Here is a 25,069-nt window from a genome sequence, read left to right on the forward strand (position 1 = left end):
ATAATATTTTCAAATTTTTTACATCATTTTGGATCAAAGAGTAAATGTTTAAAAAGAAGCAAATTAACAGTAAAGGCTCGAGAGTTGTCGTCCATTATAAAACCATTCCATCAAAGGGCAATTCACAAGGCAAAGGCTGCTTAGATACTCCTGAATAGAAACTTCATTCAGCGATGATCGTGCATTTCTTTATGGCGTATTCTATCATTTCTGTCTCTGAACAATTACCTTCACAAGTCACCCTTTAAATGAGACCTTGGAACATTGGTTGTTCAATCTGTAATTCCTCTTCTCTGATTTTTCTCTCTGTTTTCACCTCTAAACAAGTAAAGGAGACAGAAAAATTAGTTTTTCCTCCTCGTTCCCTCCTCTCGCTTATGATAAATGGATGATGAGTCGCTTTTCTCTGGTTCGACTTTTTGGACAGGCTTCAAGGCAACAGATGTGAAGATTGTGCTTGGAGAGTGAAATATTGAACAATTAGAGCGTCGCTACATGCCCAATCCAACCACTGTCACTTTGTATGTGCACTCAGTTTCTTTCTCACCCTTCTCTCTTTCTACTATGAGAAATTTTACAATGACATACATATTTCTTACTAGCCATGGATGGATGGATGGATGGATGGACTGGTTGGTTGATTGATTGGTTGATTGGTTGATTGATTGGTTGATTGATTGATTGGTTGGTTGGTTGGTTGGTTGGTTGGTTGGTTGGGGAAATACAGTCAGACCATCAATTCAATTTGTATGTGTGTAAATATGTATATACACTACCGTTCAAAAGTTTAAGGTCAGTAAGATTTTATTTTAAAGAAATGCTGTTCTTTTGACCTTAATTCATCAAAGAATCCTGAGGGCATCCTGGTTTTCACAAAAATATTAAGCAGCACAACTGTTTTCAACATTGAAAAAAAATAATAATAATTGAGTAGAAAATCAGCATTATTGTAATTTAATTCTGACAGATCATGTGACACCGAAGACTGGATTAATGCTGAAAATTCAGCTTTGCCATCACAGGAATAAACACATTTTAAAATATATTGAAATAGAAAGCAGTTAATTTAAATTCTAATACTATTATGCAATACAGCTGTACTGTATTTGTAATCAAATGAATGCAACCCCGGTGATTATAAGATACTTCTTTTTCATTTCATTCATAATAGTTTCCTGAGGTCAGGGAAAAACCGGTGTCACAGAGCAGTACAAAACCCCCAGAAAAACATTCGAAAGGCTGCATTTTGTTCTGATGTGCGCTTAGATGTGGATCTGAAGTGTCGTGTCAGTTTGAAGTGATGTCATTAAGAGGCTCTTATCATCCTCAAACAGAGTCTGTTCCTCGCGGCAGAGGATTGTTACAGTTTCACTTGCTGACCTCCCTCTGGGCAGGATAGTGTATCGATAGTCCCGCCTGTTAACACCTGCACACACACACTACCGAACAGTCATGAACTTCTTCACTTAGGGAGAAGATACTATTGAACAGAAAGGGCCTCCATTTGAGGAGCAAGACCATGTAGATAAAGTAATTCGCTGTATAGCGTGTTGAACAAGACCGGGAGATGAAATTGAAAGAATTGTTCTTCTAGGCAGACTCATTTGCAAAACCCAGATAGTCCTTGTATAATCCTCCCTCGCTGGATGGCAAACAATGGACGGCACCAAGCTCTGAAGGGATTCTGGAGCTGCTGTCCCTCATCTGCACTGATTTAGGGCGAAAAAAACGTCCTGTTTTGGGACACTTTGTCCTCTTTTTTCCCTTGTCTTTCCGTCTCTGAGCTCGGTCGGCGTAAGCCAGCGGCAAAGCTTACGCATAGCCAGCTCCAAAACGATATGAAATAAGGGCTAAAACGTGCACTTTATCTCTAACTATTGCCCCGTAGCTACACAAGGACCTAATGAAGCCGTGGCTAATGTGTGTGTGCGAGTGTGTACGGGAGTCAAGCGGCTGGTTAATTAGCTGTGAATGTGTGGTTTTGAAGAGCTTAGCGTCGGACTCTAGATCCTCATTATCTCTGTAACACCAGCGTTCCCTTTCCGCTGTCTCCCCTCTCCTCAAACCAGTGTTATACAGCAGCACCCAGAGATAAGCAAACACACACACACACACACACTCACTCATCATCACCAGTGTTGGACACGTCCCCAGTCACTAAAACCTCATTATGAGCTCTGTTTGTGTATTGTCATTAAGTTGTATGTGCGTTCCCTCAGGGTGCGATTAAACAGGGCAGGGCTTTTGTTTTAGGCCTTTGTATTTATAATTCTTTGACGGCTGTGAATAACCTGAACCCTATGCCTTTAAATCATATTGGTCATTGGATGGGTCTGTTCCAAAACAACATAGGTAGCACCCTAACTAAGATGCACCTAATTTAAAATGGTCTGTAGAGTGTATGTATACCCAGAACCTGATTGCACCAAGTTTAACATGTGCCCGGATCAACGTCTTTATTGATTCTGGAACAACATTCCAATCAACCAATCAGATTTGAGGGACAATTTACAGATTGTCAAGTTTAGTCTTACAACCAGGGTTAGGTGCTTCTACATCAGTGTTATTCACCTGTCATTTCTCTCTGATTTTAGAGATAACTTATGGGTTGGGTAAGGTTAGGTTCAGGGGTTGGGATAGGGTTAGGACTAAATTTTCTGACAGAAATGTTGTTCCAGGATAAACAAAACATGTTGACCCAGCAAGGCGTCTAACTCAGCAAAACTCAGGATGTGCGTATGTAGATACATAGGCAGCAACTTACCAATACCGCGCTTCATGTGAAGGCTTGCACAATTTATTATAATAAATGGATTTAGCATCACACTAAGCTAACAGTTTGATACTCAGATAAACATATATATATATAGGCTAATGTATAAAAACATCATCTGTATAAGTCATATGACCATGAAATGTTTGTCCAATCATGGCATTCAGTTCCAGCTGTGTTCTAGCTATCCTGTTTAGTTCTGAAACTACACACTTTAAGTATATTTTTAATGAACATTTCTCATGCTATGTTGGCCACCTTATTCTTTTTTTTTTTTTAATGCTTTGTCCAGAATGTTGTATCTTGAAAGCCAACATAACAATGAACAGCTTTCACGTGTACATGTATATGAAGCCTTAAAATGCTAATGTCTAGGCAGGTTGCTAGATTTGGAGCAGTGCTAGCGTGCCCTTTTCTGACCCAGCTCTTAGAAGCGTGATGCTTAGTGTATCTTCACATGGTAACAGTGTCACCGTCAATGCAGTGGAGTGACCTCAGAGGTCGTAGGGCCCGCTGTGATGATTTGAACGAAAGAAAGGGAATGAATGAGAGCCACAAAAGGTAGCAATCTGAAACGCGCTGTTCTGATGAATCATCGCCGTATGGTGCTGTGCATATTATTGAGCACGAGTTCTTACGTGTGTGAATGACCTGCAGATTATGGGTCATTATGATGGAAGCGGCCCATGTGCTGCGATAACACAGGACTCACTACCCAAGCTCGCGGCAAACATTGCATTCTGTGAGCTAGTGAGAGGGAGGCTGGCGTTGAATAGGCACACAAGTAATTAATCTTTCAAGGATTTTCTATGCTTCCAATTTTAAACTGCCCAGAAGGAATTGAAACGCAGTTATGTGCCGAAGATTTTGCATCTAAAACCCAGAAAAGCACTTGAAAGATTAAAGTCTGCAGTTGGTAGGACTGTTTCATTTTGTATTACAAGCAGCATTCTTGGAAAACAAGCAATTTATTCACTGGGAACCCAGAGATTTGCTTTTCAAGTTAATATAGTGAATGAAAAGGAATGTATTTTTGTGTAAAATAACTGTATCCAAAGCTTGCTGTGAATGCCACATTGGTGAAACCAGAGGTCGAAACACCACAAAAGATGACATAAAATCCACGACTAAATCAATCAGTGAACCAGTTTTTGGTTCAAATAAAAGGCTTATTAATTATACATAAAGAGATGTTTCTTAACACATTTTTAAAAAGAGATGTCAAATTGAAAGTTTTATTTTACACTACATTTTAAATCATTGTTTTAATATGTATTATTACATATTACATAATATGTATAATATTGTTTTGAAGTAATGTTATTTTGATGTGTTGACGAACATATTAAAGCATATATAAAGTACTTCATTTTAGCGTGTTTGTTAATATTACATTTAAAGGAAATACTTTTCTAAAAATTTACACTTAGAAATATATTTAAATACATGACATGACACGACACCTTCAGTAGAAATTACATTAAAGTATATTTAGTTTACCATAAATGCTTGTCTGTACATATACCGTATTTCAAAAGTTACGAAAATACATTTAAAGATGCACTTAAGTTAAAATAACTGCATCTAATTCAAATTTAAACTATAATACATTTTCACATAGGCAACAGTAATTTATAGATCTGCACAGGATGGATTTTTCAATTCCGCTTCCGCCAAAAATATGTTATCCCGCTCCCACCTAAAACATTCACATTTTGTCCCATTCCCGCCCGAAAAAGGCTGTAGAAAGAGGTTTGCTGATTTTTCAGGTTAGATTCTGTCTCATTCCGGTGTCTATAGGCTGTTTTCTTTTCAATTTCCACACACACAATGCTTCAGATCTCCAGATAACAGACGTTTGCGCGCTGTTAGTATTAGATAATTATATTTTGGGTGAACCCATGCACTCTGTTGCATTCGGTGCCGCGGGATTGCACCCCTCTACAGTAATTGTAAACAACATGCAATTAAGAGTCCAAAAACACTTACTGTAGGTTACTTATAAGTACTCTTTCTATAAATATACTAAAGTGTACCACATTTTCGCAAGGCCTGTCACACCACCGAAAATGTAAATGTGAAATCGTCATGCTCAGTTTTTAAGTGTGAAATCATTAAGTTTGTGTGGGCACATGGCATGATAGTTTGATAATGAAAGCCGCCCGTTAACCTTATTCCAAACTTTTTTCTTTTTTTTTTAACAAAGCAAACCCTCTTTCTCAAAGTTTGTTTAACACATCACTGACAACACTTCATATTTCAGCAGGGAAAATAGCACCTCGCAGTCAGACGGGTTGTCATAAGATGTCATCCCCTGTTGCAACTCTCGAGTTAACTGCCAGGCCCATGGGGGTGCGTCTCCCCCCGTGCATGCGGCATGTGGCGTGTGTATTGTGTTAGTGATGTTTTAATGACTCTAGATGAAGTGGGTGGTGAGGGGAAGATTGCCACTTGCAGTAGATTTCAGCAGATGATTGCTCTTCAGCGGCAGGAGGCTGACACTAGTGCCGAGACCCTGGTGTTTCAGCCATCATCCTGGAGGACGACTCGCTCCGAGCTCTTGACCTATTTCTGCCCTCCAATTCCCTCTCTGGGTTAATGTATCCCTTCATTTCCATGGCCATTCAATGTCTGTACTCTGTAGTTGGATTTTTACGTTTAAGCGGGTGCTCGGATGTAACATTTTTGCTTTCACAGAACAGGTTTCAGTGCACACCTGGGTTAAGTTGACCATAAAGTTCAGTTTGGGTACAAAAAACCTCAAGCTTCAGTCCTTTGAAAGGGGAGTGTAGAGCTTGAACTCAAATGATGAAAAATAAATGTTCAAGTAGGCAGTAACTTTGTCGTTGACACACTGGAGGTTTTGGTGCACATCTGGGTTCAGTTGACCATAAAGTTCAGTTCTGTTATGACAACTTTCTGAGGGTGTATTCACACCTGCCTCGTTTGGTTCGATTGAATCGAACTCTAGTTCGTTTCCCCCCTTGGTGCGGACCTTTTGGGCGGGTGTGAATACAGCAATCGAACTCGGGTGCGGACCAAACAACCGAACCGAGACCCAGCTGAAGAGGTGGTCTCGCTACGGTTACAAATGAACTCTGGTACGGTTCGTTTACGGTGTGAACATGAACCGACCCAATTGCAAGAAAGCACTGCGCCTTTGAGTTAACAGGCTTCCATAGTCGGAGATTTTGGCATAATGGTTTGTGTTATTGTTGTTCAAGTGCGAAAGAGAATTCCATTCCGGCGCGCTGTCTGGCCACACGATACTGTTGCGCGTCTTTCTGCGCGTCGTGTGTGTGCATCATTGGAATGGAATGAATGAATGAGTGTGTGCATCAGGACATTCACATACAGAGCGTGATCTTTAGTCTAATCGCGCATAGATGCAAAAAAAGCTTTTGCAGTTCATATTATGTAACGATAGTTACAATACAAGGATGATGCTGCGTTAAACTGGACAAACTTAATCGCAAGCGTTAACATTGACAACACTTGTTAGCAGTATATACAATAAGAATCTCATTATTTGAATGTGTGAACATAGCCCCTCTCTATGAATGAAAACTTTATACCTTATCCGTCTTCTGCGCAGTTTCTTCATATTGCGTTTGTACAGAATAACACAAAATTAGTAAAATAACAAATATTGCAGTACGAAATATCTCCATGCTGAGCCTTTTTTGCACTTCCTGATTTCCCTACTTGAGAATCCTTGTCCAATGAATGGACGACCTTAGCATACGTGTGGTTTTGTTTACAAATTTTGGTTCACTTCCAAAAAGAGCAGTGTGAAAGCGAACCGTACAAAAAAAAAAAAAAAAAAAATTGTATTTGGTCCGGACCAAAGCAAGTGAACTATCAGACTTTCCTGGTGTGAATACACCCTGAGTGATTGGCGTGGTAAAAACTACAAAGGACTACAAAACATGGCGCAAAACAGGAAATAACATAAGTCCACACAAGACAAGGGGAACACAAGACGGGAATCATAACACATGTGACAATGACTTCATTGTTTGAAAGTGTCAGTGGTTTATTTTGATTTTTTTTTTTTTTTTTTTTTTACATAATTCAGGGAGTCAAAATGTCTGATATCAAAGCTAAACTTCATCTCCTCCTCTAGCTGTATATGCAGCTCTAAAGAACTTTGTTTTTGTTTTTGTCCACAGGTTCTTCAGCACCACCATGCAGTTCATGAGATTTCCTACATTGCAAAGGATATCACGGACCACAGAGCCTTTGGTTATGTATGTGGGAAAGAAGGAAACCATCGGTTTGTGGCCATCAAAACTGCTCAGTCTGTAAGTACTCATACCTGAAAATTGTCTCAAATTTTCACATGCGTTAAATATCCAAAAGTATGTTTCAAAACCATGAGTATATGATGAACTACAGTCCGTTCGCTGCTATGACAGCTTCCTATAAAGACTCTGTCCCTGACTGGCGTTCATTCCCTCAGTCTGTTTCTGACTTTGCCCCTGTGTTGTTGTTTCTGCGGCTGTTCTTTGTTGTTGCGTTGCTCTAGTCTGCAGTGCTGCGCTTCTGTTGCAGTTGCTCAATCGATTTCCATACTGGGACGATGAGTATCTGCTGTCCTCTCTCTCTCTCTCTCTCCCCCCATCCATCGCTCTCTCACTGTGAACTACAAGTGACCCAGCAAACACATAAAGATAAAGCAATGGCAACATGTTCCTGCGCTATTTTCACTCACTCCTGCTACAGTAATGGCTCTCATTTATACATTTTTCCAACCTCATGTTGTCGTTTCCTGCTGTTTCTCCCCATCTCTCTTTTCCTTCTTTTTTCTGCCTTTAAGTACTGTGGCAGTATCAGTATTGTGGTATAGGGATGGTATTAGATACAAATACCATGGTGCTTTTGGCTGTTTTCTTTAAACTTCCAGGGGTTTATTTTACAAACAAACTTTCCTCAGATAAAGTCTTCAATGAATCTGCTGTAATAAGCAGCAGAAAAATACCCAAGGCGAGTTTTGAGGGCATTTTCATCCATGTAGTTATTGAGATATTAGTGACATTTAGGCTTCACTGGGAAGGAGATGCATTTTTAATGTAACTACAAAGAGTGAAATTTGATCTGACCCTGCCCTTTCAAACGTAAAGCACTTTGTTCTGTCACCTCTCATCTGGCAGATTTAAAAGCAGCTGAATAAGAGGTTAAGAAGTGCTTTTTTTTCTTGTTTCTTTTTCTTTTCGCTCTGAATTGCTGGAAATACAGCAGATATGGATCCTTATTGAGAAGATCATGTTACTTCTTCTCTCTCCCCCTCTTTGCCTCTATAAATCTGTCTCTCTGCCTGTCTTTCTGCATGTATTCCCAGGCTGAGCCTGTGATCCTTGACCTCCGTGACCTTTTCCAGTTGATTTATGAGATTAAACAGAGGGAGGAGATTGAGAAGAAAGCTCAGAAGGACAAGCAATGCGAACAAGCTGTTTATCAGGTAACACGCACACGCATGAAACCTTCACACTCGCATCAACTCAGAAACCCAAAGAGAATTTACAATTTCTAATGCTCGGTCAGAATACGGCCGCATATACGTCTGCAGACGAACGAGAGTGGCGTAAAAGAGAAACAGCAACAAACTCAAAAGGGAATAATGAAATGTGTGAAATAAATGAAATAAAGAAATACAAAAAGGGTGAAAATACAGAAACAACACATTTCCGTGAAGGCATATTTATTATTTATCTCAGAGAATAACATAATTATACTCATATGAGGCCGAGTGCACAGAAGGTTTTTTACATTTTTTTATATTGTTATTATTTTTTTCAACTGTTGCTTGTAAGATTGTAAATTAATGAGAAGTGGGTAAACAAGGAGGCAGACTGTACAACAACAACTGTCTCATATATATATATATATATATATATATATATATATATATATATATATATATAACAGTCATAATTAATCGTTGCACAGCCCTATTATATACAGTATATATGGGGTATACTGTATATATTAGGGTCCAATTCTCACTATTAACTATGACTTTTTCCTAATAAACTCAGAATTTCTGTTTATTAATAGAGTAAGGTAGTTGTTAAGTTTAGGTATTGGGTAGGATTAAGGGATGTAAAATATGGTCATGAAGAATAAGGTATTAACACAGTATGTGCTTTATAAGTAGTAATAAACAGCCAAAATGCTAGTAATATGCATGCTAATAAGCAAGTAATTAATAGAGAGAATTGGACCCTAAACTAAAGTGTTACCAAATCTTTTTACTATTCCTAAATTAATAATCTCACACGACAAAACAGTGGCAAAATCCCACAGTGCGCACCAATCGTCAGCTCTTTCCTCTCTCTCTCTCTCTCTCTCTCTCTCTCTCTCTCTCTCTCTCTCTCTCTCTCTCTCTCTCTCTCTCTCTCTCTCTCTCTCTCTCTCTCTCTCTCTCTCTCTCTCTCTCTCTCTCTCTGTTGAGTCTCATGTGCATATCTGCAGAGTGATTTCTTTCACACTGCTTTTTCAATCGAGACAAAATCCCTCCTTTCGTCCTGTGCAGGCCGCATTTCTGTTCCTCTTTTCACTGGCTGATGTTGAAATTGTGCTTTTGCTCTGTTTTTACATAAATTACCAAAAACTGGCTTCTTTTTCTCGTCATAATCACCTCTCCCGTTTCCCTCTACCAATGCTCTCCTTCCTTCAATCACTCCCTCTGTGTGATCACTCCTGCAGACCATTTTGGAGGAAGATGTGGAGGATCCCGTGTATCAGGTAACGCTTTGAAATAAATCGTTAATCATTATGTCTGCCTGGATGTACGCTGTCAATTTAGTGTGCCTCTCACTGTCGCTTTAAACAGTGCTCCCTGCTCAGTAATATGCGTTTAATCTCATTTACAGAAATAAATGATTCCACTCCATTTTCTCTGCTCTTTCCTCACTCCTCCTGAATTAATAAGTCTTGTTATTTCATCATTTCTTAGAAGTAAACTGTGAATCATCGCTGCAAAGTGTTGTTAACTTTTCCTTTTCATGAATTGGGAATATACTGATAAAACTCTGATGCAAGAGCGATTCTGGGAGCCTCCTTTATTTTGTACTGAAAACAGACAGCTTTAACACATCTCATCTGGGCTGCGTGTGTGTGTGTGTGTGTGTGTGTTTACATGCATTACATTGCCTTTCCGTATTGTCCGGTGTGCATCATAATGCGAATGATCTAGCCTTCTATGTATTCTATTGTGTATGATTGGAGTGTATCTTTAAAAAGCAAGACTGGGCGTCCATTGGCTGTTACTAACAAAGTAGAAGAGAAATGAGAAACATTGCTTTTAGGCCTAGCAGTTAGCTTAAGAGTCAGCCATTACTTGCAGTATAGCAAAGACCTGATAAGCACTATCAATTTGCTGTTAAGATGGCTAGAGAAGAAGAGAATTAGCCAATGGCTAACCGTGTAACAGAATGAAATGGCCAATGGCGACAGTAGTTTGTAAATGAGAACGACTAAGCCATTAGATCTAATGTCACAGAAAATGGAGACGATTTTGCCATTAGCATTAATGTGGTCTTGAATGGACAGGAATTAGCAATTAGCTAGAATGTCGCTTGCCAAAAATCGCTCTCATCTCTGTGTGGTCCCTGCGTTATGGAGGAATATATCACAGCTATGGGTTTAAACGGGTCTGCCATTTCTAAATTATCCCTAAAACTTAGTGGTTAGCATTTTAAATGCAGACCAACTCTGGGAAAGTTTTGTTACCCCTGCTAAGCTAACATTAGCATGCATCGTTAAAGAAACATGCAGCATTGGGTTTTAGACTTTGATTTATTTCTCCTTAACGTTGTAAAATTCATAACATTGCCCTGTTCGCAGGTACAGAAACAGAGGGGTACGGATACACAGAAAAAAAATGGGATGATGAAATTTTAAAGGCCGAAATCAAACTGAATATATGCATGAGGCGTGGGTCAGAAAGAACAACTTGTGATTCTTCCTTCCGAAATGTTCTTATTTTTGTTCTTATTGTTATTTTAAGTTGTCTCGAATGTAGAGAGTGAATATCCTTCTCTGCATTGAAACTATCATAGTTGTAGTTGCAGTGAAACATGAACCGTCCGCTGTGTCCCTCAAGGCTACAGGGGTCACTGCGCTACTCCTGGGGGCCGCTGTTGATTCTGTGTGATCAATCAGTCTTCTTCCTTTTCTCTTTTCTTTTCGCACTCACCTTTTCCCTGTCCCTTTGCCTTTTTATCTTCTTCTGCTGCCGATGTTGTAGTACATTGTATTTGAGGCGGGACACGAGCCCATCCGTGACCAATCAGAGGAGAGCATATATCAGGTACACTACCAAATCTTAATAATGGTACCTTTTAACTGATAATTACATAATCAGATTTCAATATTAGTTTGAAAACATGTTCACCACTAGTAACAATTGACTTAGATTATTATTAAAGTACAAAACAAACAATTCAGAGTAGCATATGTCCATGCAAAATAATATTTGTGGGGGATTTGAACATGTGACAACATACTATAGTACTGTATTTTTTTATTTTTCTGAGAATTGGAAGTTTGCCAGCTCTGAAAGATAAATCTGCTATTTTAAATTGGACTAATTCAATAAAAATGTTAACAATAAATGTATATTTTATTCCATAAATGATTGTAATATTAATTGCAATATGTTTTATAATGTTCCATTGTAAAATATGATTAACACTGTCAAAAACATAATTTACAAGTTCTACTCAAATTCATTGAAATACATATTTTACATTTTAAATAAATAAATAACGGCGTAGTTTCTCATATTTTTCATAGTTTAAAAAACTGATTACTTCACCTAATTAATATTCATGAGCCAGGCTGATGAGGTTTATAATGTCACCCCTGATTTTTCAGATTTTTCCTACACTCCTGCTTGAAAGAAATCTAAAATCTTTTTTATTATATTATAAATTATTATAAAAAAAAATTATATATGTATATATAATGTGGATTTACCTTTTTCGCACAGAAATTTCTTGTAAATTTCACAAATAACTACAAATAAATGTCAAACAAATTGAAGGAGAACGACTGAAATCGTATTTTCTTGTAAAATATACTCCAATAATCTTTGTTTTATTTACTTCGAACGGTCATTTTTACAGTGTGTTGAAATGACTTTCGCCGTCCACAACACAATACTATCCGTCAGTTGGAAAAACATAATACACCGTCCTTCGGATGAGACGTTAAACCGAGGCCCTGACTCTCTGTGGTCACAAAAAATCCCAGGATGTCTTTCAAAAGAGTAGGGGTGTAACCCCGGCATCCTGGCCAAATTTGCCCAGTGGCCTCTGTCCATCATGGCCTCCTAATCATCCCCATATATATATATACCAATTGGCTTCATCACTATGTCTCCTCTCCACCAGTAAGCTGGTGTGTGGTGGGCGTTCTGGCGCAATATGGCTGCCGTCGCATCATCCAGGTGGATGCTGCACATTGGTGGTGGTTGAGGAGATCCCCCCTTCTATGTAAAGCGCTTTGAGTGCCAAGAAAAGCGCTATATAAAATGTAATGAATTATTAGGTCTATCATTAACAGCTTTTCATGGACCAACACAGGTTGCCAATAGGGAGCCTCCAAACAAACCGGCATTCTTCTTTAAATAACACTTTAGAAGAATCCCTTGGTTTTGATGGTGCAGCTATACTGACAGCTCCACTGTGTATCTGACAGAGTCCCACCTGTGAATTAGAACAGAGTGCTTCGCCAAGCCACACTAATTCAGCGTGACGGCCCTTTCAAAGATTTACACCCAGCAATGTTTCGTGCTCCAAGCGCCATGACCAAGACAACAGCAGGTGTTGTATCCTCAGGTGCTGCTTTGTTTTGTCACCTGTGGCTTGAGTCAAAAAGAGACACTGCCAAGCTAAACAATAAACACATCAGTGCCCCAACACTTTGCCAGTCTCTCTCCTCCACAACTTTTTACAGAGCCGACTTAATGTCGCATTCAGTTAAGTAGCTCCGCGAAAGCTTGAAACGCCATCGGGGACCAAATTATACCCTGTAAATTCAAATATCTGCTCGGTTCTCAAGCGCTAAGCTGACACTTCACAAACTCCTTCACTTGTTGCTGACATCAGGACAGATATGGGAAACTCAGGAGCATGAAAGAGACATCTGGTTGCTGTCACATCAATAAAACAGGATCAGCTAACACCTGATCTCATATCAAACAAAAAGCCAGATTGGCCGAGTCAAATTGAATCTGCGTGAAAATCACTTTTGGTCTTTGCTAACAGTGATGAAATAGGGTAACATAAATGAAGAGAATAAGAGATTTGTCTTCTCTAGATATCCAATGTCAAGACTGAAGCTGTATAAATGGCATCAATCGGATCGTGGTTATATTGCGGAGCACCATGGAAATATATGGGAATTAAAAATAAAATGATAAAGTCATGGATATTTCAATAGTTTATCTACATTTTTTAAGCTATGCTTAGCTTTAAAAAATACCACTGGTTACAAATTTGTGTGCAATATTCCTAAAAATGATTTCCCCCAAACTTAAAGCAAGACACTACAGGTGAATAGGGTAAAACATTTAACTAATAAATACCATACTTTATCCAGTTGACTTATCACAGTGCATTAAGACAATTGTTTTGGAAAAGATATGTACTGTATTGTAGTTGAAATGTACAGACGCAAATAGATAAAACTGTAATAAAATAATCGCTTGTGTATTTTGGATGTTTTCTTTCCACTAGTCTGAAAAAAAAATGGAAGCAAAAATAGCCCAAAATCTCAAAATTTACCAGTGCCTGAAAAAACAATAGTTTTGCCTGTATTGCGTATTCTCTTAATTGTTATACGGGAACCTAGCCTGGTTAAAACCAGACCATTCTCAGTTGTAACAGAGTTATGGTCTGGCAAAGCGTCATAGACAAATCATTTCCAGAGGGGCGTCACCAACGGACGTCGCGGATAGACCTAAAACCAATCAGAGCGATGAAGGAGATGACGTATGCAGAGCGGCGGAGAAACATCTCCGAATGTTGTTCTTTGCTCGGTTTTTAACAAAAAGAAAACGTTCAAATCTCTTAAAACAGACGTGATAGCTGATTCGAACGAGTGATGTTCGACGGCCGCATCCATCTTTGTAATGTAGGCTAAAATCTGCTTCAAAATCCCAGCGCTGTCGTCATCGTGTAAAGCCCGCCCCAACGTTTCTGATTGGTGCCTCGATTTCGACAGATTGGAAATGGGCTTGAATGAGCTCTTTGCCAGACTAACTTTCAGAGCAAATCTAAATTTGCCGGAAGTTGTCTGGGTTTTCCCAGGCTAACGGGAACCCTATTAAAGGAAAAAATGGTAAAGAAACTCTATCTAAAATCCCTTAACCTTATAGAACAGCATCTCATAATAAGATATGTTGATTAACCGAAGCTAACACTATGCAAAAGTAACCTTGACCTCCAGCGGGCCCCTTGGGTCCCAAGTAGTTTTGGCTCTGGTAAAGTTTAGATAGCATTGAGGGATTGATGCTGAGCGTAGGGAGATTTCCAAAGTCTGCATGGAGAAATTACTCTGCTGTGAGAGGAAAGCAGCAGGTCTCTCCTCTGCCCTTTCTCCAAATGAAAGAGTGAGAATGATTAATCATTGCTGTCGCTGTGTGATCTTTGAATAAAAGAAATGGAAAGATCACTTCAAGTATACGATCAAATAAAAACACAGCGGCAATCAGTCTCTCAGCAAGAGGGAAATTAAGAACAATGGCAAATTAAAGAGAGAGAGAAGACATGAAAATAACAGACAAAGAAAGGATCTGCATCTTTTCTAGCCCGTCTAATTTGAACATGAAAATGATGGTACACTGTAAAAAAAAAAAAGTTACTACCTTAAATTTTTAAGTACAATCAACTTGGAATTTTAGTTCAACTTCAACTTAAATTATGCTAAACTGACTTAAAAAATGTATGTCTTGTATAACTTATAAATTTTCTTATTTTCTTATAACTTTTGAGTTAAGGCAATGTAAAAACACATGTTGTCATAACTTATTGATCAATAATAGAAAAGAAAATATTTATCATGCACACTGTACAATTATATTGATATTATTTTGATTTATTTTATCTAAAACATTTATTATAAATCAAATATAAATTTGTTATTAATAATACAAATATTTATTATTATTATTATTATTCAAGCTCAATTTCAATTTCGATACTATGCACTATTTTCTGCATCTTGCACTTATATTATTAATTAGAACACTTAATACACAGACAATGGCTCATTTTGCTCTTCAGGAAGCATCAAATTTGCATTCTGCATTGACCTTGTAAAATCTCTTGCTGAAATCTGAACTAATGGTAACTTGTCATGTTAACTGTGCATTTGGCTGGGCTCCCTGTCCACACCAGGTCCCTACCAGCCAACAAAAGGAGGGAGTTTATGACGTCCCAAAGCGACATCCAGTGAGTGGACCTGTGTGTGTTTGTTTATGTGACTATCCTGTGCCTCTCTCTGGCAAACCTTTCAATGTGTAAACCACCAAGCATCAAGCATGTTTCCGCTCCCTGTCTCGAGTCCCGTGAGGAGTTCAGCAGCTCTCATTTCCCGGCTTACAGTAAACCGCATAGACTGTGCACTCTTAATTTACCCCCGGTGTTTGTGCGTTTTTTTGGCTGGTTGTGTATATGTGTGGTTTTTGTGTTTGTTTCATTTTCTTTGTGAAAATCTAGCTGTTTGGGTGGTGGGCATTACGTGATTGGTCGGTTTTTGCATGATGTACGCTTGTCTTCACCCCATGATAAGGACAGCTGGTGCGTTCATGAGGGCATTCCAGCCTTGTGAATCAAGTTGACAAGAAAGTTCACCCAAAAAGAAAATTCTCATGAATCATTTACGACTTTATTTATTCCATGGAATACAGAGATTTGAAAGAAGAATGTGCTCATTCTTTTTCTTGCTATGACTGTCTTTTAAGCTTTAAAAAGGATATAAAAGCGCCATAAATATGGTCCATATGATTCATGCACAATATCAGGCAGAAATTTAAGTAATTATTCAATAAAAACATGAATATAGAACACAACTCATACGGACCATTTTTGCTATATTCATATTTGTATGGAAATGAGCAACTAGAACAGTCTCCAAAGGGCTTCTTCTTTTGTGTTCCAGGGAAGTTTACTGTAAAAAAAAAATTCTTCCTTAGTATTTTTGTCTTGTTTTCTAGTACAAATATCTAAATATTCTTAAATCAAGATAAATTTAATTTGAGAAGAAAAACTGATATATTCTTAAAAAAAAGGATAAAAATGAGCTCAAGTGAGTTTAAGCTTAAACAAGAAAAAAATTCTGGCCATGGGGTCAGAAATATAAACAATTCAAAGCGAAAAGAAGATTATTTTTTCTGACCCGATTCACTGTAAAAATTATTGTCATGATTTGTTATCACAACTTTTTTATCTTTTGTCAAATCAACATAATATTTTGATTTTCCGTTTATTAAACCAATTTCCCTCATTGTATTAACTAATTTTTTTATTTCAATGAACTCAAAATTTTAAGGCAACCAGGTAACTTACTATTTTTTTTAGTTAAACCAACCATATTTATTTTTGTTGCAATTCTTTTTCTTGTTTTACGCAAAAACTCGTTCAATTTTGATAATTATTTTAGAAAAAAATACACTTAATATCATAAGTCATTTTGCTTCTCAAGTAAATATATCTTTATTTAAGAATGTTTAGATAGAAAACGAGACAAAAGCACAGAGGAAGAACATATTTGGAGTGTTGAAACAACATGACAGAACTTTAAATTTGGGTGAACTATTCTTTCAATGCCACATCATGAATGTCCGTGAATCATGCATGATTTACAATAATAATAAAAAAAAAGAAAGTCTGTGTAGCTTAAATGGGTTGACAGATAAAGTCATTTAAATGAGAGATGGCAAACATTCTTCTGCAATCATTTTTTTGAATTGTGCTCATGCATCTGTGATCGTACTGTGAACGAGATTCAACTGGTCAAGAAGTTATAGTGAATTTTGCTCTCTCTCTTTAAATGGTGGATGATCTCTTGTCAGGCCATTTGGCCTCAACATTAACACTGTTGTAAAGAAAGATGGCTGATCTTTTCATGTTCTGGCCAGTGTCTCTGCTGTCTGTATCTCTCTTGTGTTATAGCTGCTCTGTTCATTCAGTATAGCTCAGCTAAATGCCTAAACCCTCACACAATCACCATCACAACACATACAACCCCTGCAAAAGTCCCTCGTGCCCTGGAGTTGGTTGAGTCTGTCCTCAATATTCAATTGTTTGGGTCACTCCAGACCTGGAAAACAATGTTTGAGTTGGATTTTCCTCATCTCAGCCCTCATGTCACCCTGTGCCACTGTCTGGCATCTCTTCCTCTCGCCTCTTCCATCATGTTTTCAAACACCCACTCACTCTTTTCTCTCTGTTCCCTCGCACGTATTTTCAGCCTTCTTCCTCTCTCCTGTTTCAATCTAAGTCGCGTGGCCTCTTGATCCTGCCTTTCCCAGCTTTTTCATTTCTGCCGAAGTGAAATCTGCACAGCTTCAACTCATAAAATAACTCTTTCGGCTCTACGGAATTGGCTTTTGAACCGTTAGGCTGTAAATCTGTTTTGTGTTGTGCATCTACTGTACATTGTGGGTCTGAATTTATTTATTTATATGTATTTATTTGCGCTTCTTTGGGTTTTTTTTTTTTCAGCAGTATTTTGGGGCAAATTCAATAAGCATTTCAATACAATGAAAACATTGTCATTGTTTTTGGCACAAACACACTTCTATAAAACTAAGTGTGTATATTGTGTAATGCACATTATAATTATACATTATTTTAATTATTAAAATTTCAGTAAACTTTTTTTAGGAGATATTTGTGTACTTTTTCTAGCTTTCATTGCAGGACTGTTTCATTAAATTATTATCAAATTATAAAGACAAAAAGATTTTGTTTCGTTGTTTAGTTTTTCTTTGTTTTCTGTTTTGTTTAGTTGTTTTTTTCTTTTACTTTGCTTAGTTTTTTGTTTTGTTTTGCTTTGTTTTGGGGTGTTTTGTTTTGCTTTGTTTTGTTTTGGGGTGTTTTGTTTTGCTTTGCTTTGTTTTGGGGTGTTTTGTTTGGTTTTGCTTTGTTTTGGGGTGTTTTGTTTTGCTTTGTTTTGTTTTGGGGTGTTTTGTTTTGTTTTGCTTTGTTTTGGGGTGTTTTGTTTTGTTTTGCTTTGTTTTGGGGTGTTTTGTTTTGCTTTTTTTTTGGGGTGTTTTGTTTTGCTTTTTTGGGGTGTTTTGTTTTGCTTTGTTTTGGGGTGTTTTGTTTTGTTTTGCTTTTTTGGGGTGTTTTGTTTTGCTTTGTTTTGGGGTGTTTTTTTGTTTTGTTTTGCTTTGTTTTGGGGTGTTTTGTTTTGCTTTGTTTTGGGGTGTTTTTTTGTTTTGTTTTGCTTTGTTTTGGGGTGTTTTGTTTTGGTTTTGTTTTGCTTTGCTTTGCTTTTTTTTGTTTACTTTTCCTTTGTATTTTGTGTTTTTTTGTGTGTGTTGTTCTCTTTTCTTTTGTTTTGCTTTGTTTTGCACTTTTAATACACATTGTTTTATTACACATGGTTCAAAAGAAGTAAAAAAGTATGCAGCATGCCAGATCATGGTATTCTGCCGCATCCTTCACAACTGAAAAGGACAACAGCGTCATGCAAACTGCGTTTAGCAAATATTTTTGGACCATGTTTGCACATTAATTCATTTTCATATTTCTCTTAGTAAATCATGCAGTGAAACAAAGCAGGCAGTGTGCGCAAATAAACAACAATATCAGTCAATGTATTCTTAGTAAATTCCCCTCATTATTTTTTGCCTTCTAAAGAATTGACTTTGATAAACAGTATTTAATGAAACATTTCTTTGAATAACTCTTTAGTGTTGTTCTTGTTCTTTTTACCTCTCCACATATTATTTAATTTCCTAGCTGTGCTTCTCGGTTGGTTTCATGCCTGTGGCTACATGATCATAGCTCTCTGTAATGAAATGGGCAGCACTAAAAGCACACAGGACACTGCGAAGATAATTATTCTCTCCGAGGGGACGGCTAATTGATAGTCTTTTTGAAGTGATGATGATAGAAAAGTAGGCTGATGGATTGTGGCAAAATAAACCCTATACTAATATTCACTCCCAGCCTCGTACTAAATGTTGCCATGGAGACTGTTTAGTGTAAATACTGTTGTTTCGGTTATGGAATGACAATACATCATGTGAGTCATACTTTCACAGGAGAGGCAGCTTGTTATAATAACAGATAAGAAGGTAGTTATCAGCACTCGTGATATCCATCAGTAATAAGGTGTCAGCAGCATGCAAGGCGCTTTGACTGACACAGTTCATCACTGTGGGGCCCAGCTGTCATCTTTCCCATTATCCTCAATGGTGATCCCCAAGGGTGTGTAAAGAGATTGATTTGATGGCATCTTTTGGGCTGGTAATATTACGGGCATTTAATTCAGCTACTGGCCGCAGTGTAGAACGGCAGTTCCAGCTCAATGACCTTCAAAACCAAACAACTTGAGACGAACACCATCACCCTGGAAACATGGCAGGAACAAATCAAAAACTGAGTGCAAATGTAGATTGCTGCATCATTCAGAGTTCTGCTTATGTTTTATGAATGAAGCCCTTTTCAAAGTTAGACAGCTGAACTGATCGAGTGAAGAAAGCTACACAACCCAAACCTTGATGATGCTTTCTCTCTTTCCCTCTATCACACTGCCTCTACTTTCCTTCATGTTTGTCCATTCACTCATAACTGCATTAGCAAATATAACATGTCACTAGCAGTGGCTTATTCCTGCTTACTTTTCTCAGACTGATAGGACCATACTTCGATTCTTAAAGCTAAGCGCTAACACCGAACACCAAGCGCTAACATAGAGAGACTTTCAGACTTAACCATCTCATGTGTCAACTGCTTCTGAAACCTGAGCCACTGACCTGGAGTCAGTTCTTCATTTCATTGCATGTTTTACATGTACATGTCCAGATCTTGTGTGTTTATCTTGTTGTCAGTGTTAATTCTGGTCTTACTTGGTTAGCCGGATAACTTTCCGGATTCCATCATAATCAAAAAGTCATTTTTTGTAGCAGAAATCAATGTGAATGTCTGTCATTTGAATGTCATTAATGTCAAATTTTGCATATATTGTTTTTATTTTAAGGTGGCTTTTTAAAATGAACACTAAATTATGTCACGGTTGTTTGTATCTAATGAATCGCATGGCTGGAGTAGGCCTAAAACAGACTTTAATCCAATAAATTTGCAAATCACAGGTCATAGAAACTAGAAAACTAATGTTAACAACTGGGACCTAATGTAAAGTAACCAAAATAAATTGTATTCCTTCAGTCATGTCTTCTCTGAGGGCTGAAGTGAAGAAAAAAATATGCACATGACACCTCTTTATCCGGCTAACCAAGTAAATCAAGTTCGAAGAAAGGGTTCTTGGTGTTCTTTCCTATTTCGTGGTCTACCCATCCTCTCCTTTTGCATAAGATCCTCTCCTCGCCTGTGTTGCTTTATCAGCAGCACAATATGTAAGATGGGAGCAGCTGTTGTTCATGGTCTTTTGCTCTTCCCATGTTATCTCAAGAGACGCCCATTTGAGCACATTATTTTCCCATTAAAGCCTGCCGGTAGCTGGTTAAAAATCTTTTTTTTTGTTTGATTCCTCCTTCCACAAATTAAAGTTTGGGACTATGGGGTGGGATGCGAGTTAGCAAAGATAAATACAGTTGGTTCTTGCGTTTGTCGGGCTCAAACCTGTTGAGAGATAATCTGGTAAAAAAAATAAAAATAAATGCAAAAGCCACGAATTGATAGTGGGATAGTGAGGTAAACGTGTAACCTCACCTGTACAGGTAAAGTACCATCCATCTCATCTAATCACACTTCACCTTCCCAAAACAGACCTCATTTTTTCTGTGTGTCCCATTTCACCTTTCATCTAACACCATGTTATCATTGCAGAACAAACATAACCAACCGATCGATCTCTTGGATCTAGACACTGACCTGTTGCTGGTCACCAAGGTAAGGTAGACAATGACTGGCCGAAGTTTCTCCACACCTGCCCTCGGCCTTTCCATGACCCTCCTAGCTGTTGTTTTGATTGCAAAGGATCTAGAAAGCTCCTCTAGCTGTAATCTAGCTATAAAGTAATAAGTAGTGCACTATGGTCCACTGTAGAATTCAGTAGAGTCCCTGTACAAGCAGTCTCTTGCTTTTTACTTTCTCCACTAGTCTCCTGGAAGTAGTCTACTTACTCATACCTGACCTTTCTTTTTCATAGTCAAATGACAGAGCTCTTTTAGATGACCCTAGTGTGACCCTGTTGAATAGGTTGGATTTTGTGTTCCCATGAATAAATCAGTCAGAGACCATGTGCGCAGTGGTCTCAAAGGTCATGCACACAGTCGTGTTATTGTGTGTGCTGTTTTTTAATTGTTTTAACATTATTAGAGATTAGTGAGTGGAGACAGTAAATACCAGCATAGCATGAGAGACAGGGGAGCAATTATTCTGTCATTAAAAAAAAATCCCTTTTGTAGAGATGTGAAAAGAGTGTGTTGCATTTTAGGAAAGATCCCTGTGGTCCGGCCTCAAGCAAATGGCTGAATGAAACAGTTTTTAGAAGCAGTTTAGAAAAGCTTTTCTGTCATGCGCCAGTCACTTTAAAAAGCTCAAGAAATTCTCAAACAACCCCAAGGACTTCGACACTCTTGGGCAAGTTTCGATAAGTACAGTATGTTATGATTGTTGGTGGGTTTTCACTGCGAAACAACACAAATAATTTAGTTATTATCAACACTATACTTATAAATAAATAAAGGCTGCAGAAAATTCAGACATTTTGGGCAGCAAAAACCCGAAAAAAAAGTCCTGCTAAAGCCTAGTGGGACTGGCATGCCCTTGTTCAGCAATAACCGTGAATACAGGATATATCCCAAAATATTCACTCATTATCTTCCTAGAAATTAGCTCTTATTATATAATATTGTAGATTGGTTGGTTGGTTGGTTGGTTGGTTGGTTGGTTGGTTGGTTGGTTGGTTGGTTGGTTGGTTGGTTGGTTGGTTGGATGGATGGATGGATGGATGGATGGATGGATGGATGGATGGATGGATGGATGGATGGATGGATGGATGGATGGATGGATGGATGGATGGATGGATGGATGGATGGATGGATGGATGGATGGATGGATGGATGGATGGATGGATGGATGGATGGATGGATGGATGGATGGATGGTTGGTTGGTTGGTTGGTTGGTTGGTTGGTTGGTTGGTTGGTTGGTTGGTTGGTTTGGTGGTTGGGTTTGTTGGTTGGATGGATGGATGGATGGATGGATGGATGGATGGTTGGTTGGTTGGTTGGATGGATGGATGGATGGATGGATGGATGGATGGATGGATGGATGGATGGATGGATGGATGGTTGGTTGGTTGGTTGGTTTGGTTTGGTTTGTTGGTTGTTTGGATGGATGGATGGATGGATGGTTGGTTGGTTGGATGGATGGATGGATGGATGGATGGATAGATGGATGAATAGATAGATGGAAATAAATGACTGTTTATTACTGTTTATTTCTGCGTGCTGTACATGATCGGTAGGTACAAGAAGTCATCATCATCTTTTAAATGTTTTTTATATCATTTTTATAGCAACTCACTATCATTTTCATAAGTCACCTTTTGTATTCAAACCACTGTTTGCCCAAGGTAGATGCCAATATTCTGTATATTCTGTGGCAAAGACTAGACTGTCATGGCAATGCGTGCTGAGGTGAAACACATCTGATTTTATGCTGGTCTTTCATCTGCAGAATATCAACCAGTTAGAGCTTTTCGGAGACATGTCCACTCCTCCTGATATCACGTCCCCCTCGGTGAGTGACTCCAAATGAAATGCAGGAATACTGCACAGTGTATACTGCATACTAATTAGATAGTATGTAAACAGTATGCCATTTTGATATAGTTAAGCAAGTGTAGTTTTTTGGAAAGCTTCTGTTTAGACTGCTGTGATTGTCCTCTTCCACAGACCCCAGCTTCTCCGGCTAATACTCTAGACCGCACACTGGCCCACCAGACACCATCCGAACTGTTCACCCCCTTCAACCCTGCCTCTGTACCCTCAGGTAGGAGAAAATTCACCCCCCAATGTTGTGTGTGTACAGGAGAAAACAATACCAAGAAAATAGATAAAGGAGACATGGAATGGGGCGGATGTGAATTAAGTAATGTGTCTGTCTAGTTCCGGCTAAATAAGATGTCCCGTCCTCCTGCTGTAGAATATGAATTCTCTCATTACTGGCTGCTGTACTGATCTGCATGATAAATGCCTAGCAGAGGACACAGCGTTACCTCTACCTGCTCTAGTGCCACTGTGTTTATGTGTGTGTGTTTATATCTGTGAGTGTTTGATGCCTTTTTAACATGCACATCTGTTCGGGAGTCATATCATACATTTTTATTAAGTAATTTTTTCCCCTGATGTCCACTTAGTCAAGGATTTTTACACCACAAAGGGGCAATGTTTCCTTTTTCATCACCATTTTCACCCCTTTCTTTCATAATTTGATTAAATTAAACAAAATATATACAGATTATTAAAGGAGTGGTTAAAATATTTACTCACTCTCATGTCATTTTAAACTTGTATGACTTTCTTTCTTCTGTGAAACACAAATAAAGATATTTAGAAAAATCTCAGTGATTTTCTCCATCCATTGAAAATGAATGGGGTCGAATGTTGTTTTGGGCCACATTGACTTTCATTTAATGGAGAAAAAACGGTTTAAAAATATCTTATTTTACAGTTATGTTTTGCAGAGGAAAGAAAGTCATACAGATTTAAAATGACATGAGGGAAATAAATATGACATAATTTTCTTTTTTTGGGGGTGAACTACCCTATGCCTGAACTTGCCAGAACCAACATTTTAATAATGTTAATATATCTAATTACAAACATTTTTTACTACTACTGACATTTAAGGTGACTTTTCATCTTAGAAACATTATGGTAAAGAGAAAGCCATATGATAATTCAGAGTTCCCCACAAGTAGCTTTTCCACAAGCTGAGGTAAATTTTAATATTTAGAAGATGAACACATCCACACAAGTACATAAAAACATCATGGTAACACACAAGTACAAAACACTATCATGGTAACACACATGACACTAAAATAATTCTATAAACATTTATTTGAACATAAGATGCAATATAAAACCTTAAAGGGGATAGTTCACTCAAATATGAAAATTCTGTCATCATTTACCCACCCTCATGTCATCCAACCCATAAGACTTTAGTTCATCTTTGGAACACAAATGAGGATATTTTTATTGAAATCTGAGAGCTTTCTTTCCCTCCATAGACTGCAACGTTAATACCACTTTCAAGGCCCAGAAAGATAGTAAAGACATCGTTGAAATAGTACATGTGACTACAGTGGTTTAAACTTATTGATAATAATAATAATGTTGCACTCTATGGAGGGGTCACAAAACTCTCGGATTTTCATCAAAAAGGTCTTGAACGAAGGTCTTATGGGTTTGGAATGACATGAGGGTGAGAAATTAATGGCAGAAATTTCATTTTTGGGTGAACTACCCCTCTTAATGTACAGTACTAATACAAAAAATGAAGAAGAACTTACTGTTTACCAATAAAAACGTTTTCACCGTAGCATTTTTACAGTATTTTTCACGATCGTTTAGTTACATAGTGAACTCTAAATTGTGAAGTACTACCACTTTAAATTCTACAGAAACACTCACGTCATGATATTTGAACCAGTTATTAAAAACTAATAGCCCTTGTGCAGTGACTTTGCTCTCCCTGGGACATCTGTTCCAGCCAGATTGACTTCCTCTGAAACAGTAAACAGTACAGCATTGATATGTGTGGAATCAAGTAGTGTATCATCTGTCCCATCTGTCTTCAATTCTTTCCCTCAGTCAAACTCCCCTCTGTGTTGTAAAATCATAAACACCAGGTTTGACTCCGACACACCTGTCCTGATGGGATTCTCACAGTTCAGTTATGATAGCATGAGCACATTTTTCACCTTTGTGGAATCATTCTGGCTTTTTTCAAGTGAGAGTTTTTCCCCAGAGTGCTTCAGGGGGTCTGGTCCCGCTGGCAGTGTATTGTAAGTCACTTTCAATGAAACTTGTGTGTTAAATGGCATGTCAAATGGAACATAAATCATCTGAATGAGAA

At 38.0% G+C, this 25,069-nt stretch overlaps 1 protein-coding gene across 1 annotated transcript in view; it reads left to right on the plus strand.

Moving 5' to 3' along the window:
• The window catches only part of dab1a (DAB adaptor protein 1a), a 406,752-nt gene that overhangs the window by 355,761 nt on the left and 25,922 nt on the right, over positions 1-25,069 (plus strand). Inside the window, 8 exon segments of the mRNA XM_056262791.1 lie at positions 6,946-7,077; positions 8,115-8,234; positions 9,482-9,520; positions 11,025-11,087; positions 15,181-15,234; positions 20,806-20,868; positions 22,661-22,723; positions 22,879-22,975. Of these exon segments, the coding sequence (XP_056118766.1) occupies positions 6,946-7,077; positions 8,115-8,234; positions 9,482-9,520; positions 11,025-11,087; positions 15,181-15,234; positions 20,806-20,868; positions 22,661-22,723; positions 22,879-22,975 (631 nt within the window).

Source organism: Rhinichthys klamathensis, unplaced genomic scaffold (assembly GCF_029890125.1).
Source record: "Rhinichthys klamathensis goyatoka isolate OS25496 unplaced genomic scaffold, OSU_Roscu_1.1 h1tg000196l_1, whole genome shotgun sequence".
Classification (NCBI taxonomy): domain Eukaryota; kingdom Metazoa; phylum Chordata; class Actinopteri; order Cypriniformes; family Leuciscidae; genus Rhinichthys; species Rhinichthys klamathensis.